The sequence below is a fragment of the Melanaphis sacchari genome, unplaced genomic scaffold (assembly GCF_002803265.2).
Source record: "Melanaphis sacchari strain LSU unplaced genomic scaffold, SCAv2.0 Contig1791_pilon_pilon, whole genome shotgun sequence".
NCBI lineage: Eukaryota > Metazoa > Arthropoda > Insecta > Hemiptera > Aphididae > Melanaphis > Melanaphis sacchari.
In genome coordinates this window covers 1,937-7,475 of record NW_020270845.1, presented here as the reverse complement: position 1 = coordinate 7,475, position 5,539 = coordinate 1,937, and the positions used below count along the sequence as shown (strand labels likewise).

The 5,539-nt window shown below is 29.0% G+C and overlaps 1 protein-coding gene across 1 annotated transcript; it reads left to right on the top strand.

Annotated features, from left to right (window-relative positions):
* Window positions 1-1,029: 1,029 nt before the first annotated feature.
* On the top strand, window positions 1,030-4,587 carry LOC112592562. Its single transcript, XM_025336668.1, has 4 exons — window positions 1,030-1,314; window positions 2,283-2,926; window positions 2,993-3,074; window positions 4,299-4,587. The coding sequence occupies exons 1-4, from the start codon at window positions 1,030-1,032 to the stop codon at window positions 4,545-4,547; spliced, it is 1,260 nt and encodes a 419-aa protein (XP_025192453.1). The 3' UTR covers window positions 4,548-4,587.
* Window positions 4,588-5,539: the final 952 nt, after the last annotated feature.

The following is a 5,539-nucleotide window of genomic DNA, read 5'->3' as shown; positions in this document are numbered from 1 at the left end:
TCAATAGGACTATACTCGGGACTATATACTATACCACGACTGCACGGTTACAGTAGACGCGGGACGTAATAACGCAAGGTTTATCGCTAGTCAATCCGGTTCGGATTGATAAAAATGTTTTTTTATAGAATAAATTCATTAAACAATTGAACGGACTGTATATATCTCGCGAGTGTCGAAACCGATAGCTGGGCCGACAACAACTGTACAAAGGCCGTGATCACATACGGCACGAACACACAATAATAATAATAATAATAATAATAATAATAATAATACAGGTAAAGGTTAATATAATATTTTAGTAAACCTTAAAGCACAATTTTTTTACTAATTAAGTACTGTTTATTATACAGTGCGACCTGGCTGAGAAACATTATTGCGAATGATTGATTATATTTTCGTGTCAACGACCGAAGACCGTCGATAGTCTGTTATTGATTTACGGCTCGTTACCATTCGTGGTTATGTACACGCATTGCGCGTGCGATATCACGGTTTACCAGAAAGTTTCTGAAGAAACGACCACTGGACCGCGTCGTCGTCAATCAATATACAGTGTAAACCTTACGAACTGCAGAGTAGGACGTTATTCGAGTCGGTTGGGCGTGTTTTTCTTCACCACTTTTTCAAACTTTTTAATATAATTATATAAGCGTTCGCACCGCCATTGTTGAATAGGTACCGCCAACCAACAGGTGTCGTTCACACGTTCGTCACTAATTAGCCGCCATTCAGCGATCTGCTCGTTCGCGCAGTTCGATTTAATCGTAGACCAGCCACAGCGAAATACTTTTTCTCGACGGACGTCGTGATCGTTTGGTTTTCAACGTTGAAGTTGTCCGTGTACGTCAATAATACGTGTTATATCGTATACATTTGAATATAAATATATCAGGTATGAATTAAACATTTTCAGAATACATTTGTTAAATAATGCTTTTTGATATTTCATTAATTGAAAACTATTTTACATGTCACATAAAAAAATAAAAAACACCAAATGAAATTTTTTTCTAGATAGGTACCATGGGTCTTTGTTTTATATGTAATGAAGAACTGAATGATAACTGTATACGATTATCTACGACCTATACACCGCGTGGGAACGCATCACTTTCAGAAAAAATTGCCTACCTTCTTGGAGAACCATTTATGATAATTGTTAATAATGATGACTACGTATGCAAGAAATGTGCATCATCTTTAAATCAAATTGACAATTTGGAAATCGATCTAAAACTAATTAAAAATTCTATTTTGTCCTGTTTAAGAAAGAAACGTGGAGTATTAGTTAATGTTTTGGATGTCGAGGTATGTATTTTACAAAAAGTAATTTATCTGAGTAGTAGAAAAAGGGGAATTCTGATGTCACCACCACCACCCACTGCCCCCCTGCCACCAACCAACCAACACCATCAACGCCCAGTGCCCACTACACTACTCTCACATGTCACCGCCACCGCCGCCACCACTAACTACTACCCATCTCACCGTGACGCCGCCGCCACCAGCACCACCCACCACCCACCCATCCAATACTGCCGCTGCCGCTTTACCCAGTGATCTCTATCAGATTTCAGTTATTATATTCAACATTGTTATTAGTTATCGCATTATTATCGATTATCATTTATTATTAATTATTATTTACCGCCAACCTAAAAAAATAATATATTCCATATATTATTAAATACTACTATAGTATTTTTATTCTTTATACGTAATTTTAAATGTTCTTATAAAATGAGACGGATTAAACAATTAAGTGCACTATTTGCAAAAAAAATTTAGATATTATACAATATGTATATTGTTTTTATTTAACAATTTCATTTTTTAATGGGTTAAAAAATTTAGAGCACTATTTGCGAAAATATTCTGGTCACGCCTATACGCGTGCAAGTTAACATAAACTACAAAGTATATTGATTCCTCTCAAAAGCAATCCTACACTTTAAACATTTTAAATATACAGCATTCCAGTGCTGTTTTATGAGATTGTACCATCATATTATAATTATTATGAGAAAAATAAAATTTCCCTATCGGTCAACGTACAATTATTTGAATAATCTGTGTGGTTGACGTCAAATAATAATATATGACGACATTGATAACTGACAACAATGTGATAGCTGATAATTGATAGAGAACGCTGGGTGGCGGCGACGGTGACGGCGGCATTGGCGAGGAGTGTAGTGGGTGGTGATGGTGGTGTCGGTACTTATTGACTAGTTATCTGCGCTATTATAAAAAAAAATTTTTTAACTTTATCTTAGGCAATCAAAATGAACAAGGACAATTCGAAGGATGACTATCTATCAAAAATATCTCATCCTCTGAAACTAACTGAACATCCTAATGGCATAATTCAACAAAAAAAACGTCCAATTGAGTTTTTAAATATACGACACAATTCACAACAGGCATCTGAAGTTGAACAACTACCGATGGCACAACAAGTATTGACACCACAATGCGTTTCAAGCTCGCAACAAATACTAGGGAAGCGGTTGCGAGTAATTCTGCCGCAGCAAGTATTGACACCGCAACAAGTTCCAAGTTTGCAACAAATTCCGAGGGAACAAATATTAGGAAAGAAATTACGAGTAAGTCTGCCACAACAAGTATTGATAACGCAACAACAAGTTCCAAGCTTGCAACAAGTACCGAGGGAACAAATACTAGGAAATCCGTTACGATTAAGTTTGCCACAGCAAGTATTGACACCGCAACGAGTTTCAAGCTCGGAACAAATGTCAAAGGAACAATTCCTAGAAAAGCAGTTACGAATAAGTCTGCCCAAACAAGAAATGCAGCAAATTCCGAAGCGGATACCAGAACTAAACCCTCAACTACTTCCGAATCAACCACAATATAGTGCTAACGCATTGATAATACACAAACTAGATACACACGTTCAGTATGTACTTTAAATCTGACATTTAATTACATTACTTTGAAGTTATTATCAAAACTTTCATTTCAGAAAATACTCAACTTCTCAATCAAATAAAATAGAACCGGAAAAACCTATATTTGATCAAAATGCTGATAAAATATTAACTCCGGTAAGCAAAAATGTGTTTTTACTATACATCAATATACAATCAATGAATATTTTTGTAGTTCTTATATGTTTTTATTTTGTTTGATTTTATCACATTTTCTTGTGAACACTAATAAGTTGACCTTAGTATTGAATTTATACATTTTACTGAATGGACCAAAAAAATTTCAAAATCAGCTACAAATTTATACATTAATACCAGCAAAAAGACAAAAAAATTTTATCCGTATAATTACATATTTTAAATTCTTTTATTCATTCCCATATTTTCAAAAATTTTCATTTTTAATTGCATATTAAAATAAAATATGGTATAATTGTTAAGATAAAGTATTCCTAAAAATCCATTCTAAAAATAAAATGTATTGTTAACTTACAGTTAAATTTGACGAAGCGGCGCGGATCAAAGTATTTGATTGTAAATTTTAATTTTAATGTTTAAAAATCATATTTATTTAATAATTTTTATAATCTTTTATTAAATTTTTAAATAGTTAATAAAATAATAATTATAAATGTTTGATGCATTGAAATTATATTTTTAAATTTATATTAAAAGTAAATTAAGTTAAAAAAAAAAAAAAAAACTTGTAGTATTAATAAAAAAGGCCATTTACAATACGTTGACACTACTTATTATTTATTAAATCTGTATACTCATATTATAGCAATTATAGTATCAATAAAAATAAATTTTAGTTGTGAATTAAATAGTAGTAATGATATGATTTATTATTTTTAATTATTAGAACTTTGAGTACTTTTAAATAATCATACTTCGCTTAAAATTTTAAACAGCATAAAAATTCGAGATTGCAACACAAAAAATGTTCTTACCTTTAATTTTTATAATAGATCATTTAATACTTATATTTAAATTAAGTATAATAAATTTAATTCGTTTGAATGAAAATGTATCATGTTGTACGTTTATATAGCGAAAACAACACATGCTGCTGTTGTTTTCTGTTCATAACGAGCATTTAATTTGATTCAATATATAAATTATTTACCTTTTAAATATTAATTTTAATTCAGATAACAGAAAAGAAGAATATAATTTGTATCTGCAAAAAATGTGCCAAACGTTTTGACACTCATGGGCGTTATATTAAACGCACTCAAAAACATCAAAAAAAGCAAACTTTAAATAAGTTTGTGAGTGGAAAATGTAAAGACATAACAATCTTTTATATATTTATTTATTTATTGGTTTTATTTTTAGGCACGAACAAAAAAAAAAATTTCTCCAAGTACTTCCAACATCATAAAACTTATTCCTCAGTCTGAGTTTCGAACAATAAATCAAAATGTGGAATCACCTATAGACGATAATCAACAGGATAATAAAAGAGATATTATAAAAATTTATATGCCATTGAATAATAATTATGTCCCTGATGTAAATTTTGGACAAGAAGGGATATATGAAAGTACAGGGGAAGGTGAAGAAACTAAAACAAGAAGTAACTAAAAAAAAAGGAAGATGCAGTAAGTTCTCAAGAAATTAAGCAAGCTTAAATTTCAAACAATGTTGATAAAAAAAAACTTTGAATTTTGAAAACAAAAAATGACTTGTAAATAAAATCAATGTTATCTGCATTCTGTTTTTAAAATTTTATTTAAGTAAGAAATGTTTAAAACTTATCTAATTATTTATATAATTTGTTGATTAGTTAATAATAATTGTTTCAAAATTTTATAAGTTTAATTACAAAATTTAAAATATATTATTTTCACTAAGATTTTTTTTTTATGTACATAATATCAAGATAACATTATTTCTCGAGTACTACAGTTTAAAGAACGGTATGATTATTTAATAATAGAAAAAAGTTCCCTATTTCGTTTTATAAATTCAAAATTTTTCAATTAACTTAATAATTCCATTTTAGTGTCAAATATTTAAAATATTTTCATTAAACAGTAAAATTAATTTTGTAATCAATAAGTAAAGTTAAAAAAATTTATAAGTAATAAGGCTCGGAAGTTAATGACTTTAAAAACATTAAAAAATGACATAAAAATGCAAATAAGACGTAAAAATAACAAAAAATGATCTAAAAATTATAAATCTATGTTTAAAATTAGTAAAAATACTTTTTTTTTTAATAAGAATAGTAATAATAATAAAAATTATTCAAAATTATGACATTGTACTATTAAAGCATATCTTATATTGTTAAAAGTATAAATGACATCTAGCAATAATTGCCTTATTCTACCAAATCTTTATCTTTATACTTAACCCGTATACAACTAGTATAAAATATTATTTCATAAAATATAAATTTGATGTAGGTACTCATATGCAGTCTGTATAAAACAAAAACTATGTGCGCAAAGATGTTAATTGACAAAATCTAATAATAAAACAAGAAACTAAACTAAAAATAAAAGAGGACCTAAAAATGACAAAAAAATACTTAAAAAGTAAAAAAAGCTAAAAAAATGCAAAATTAAAAT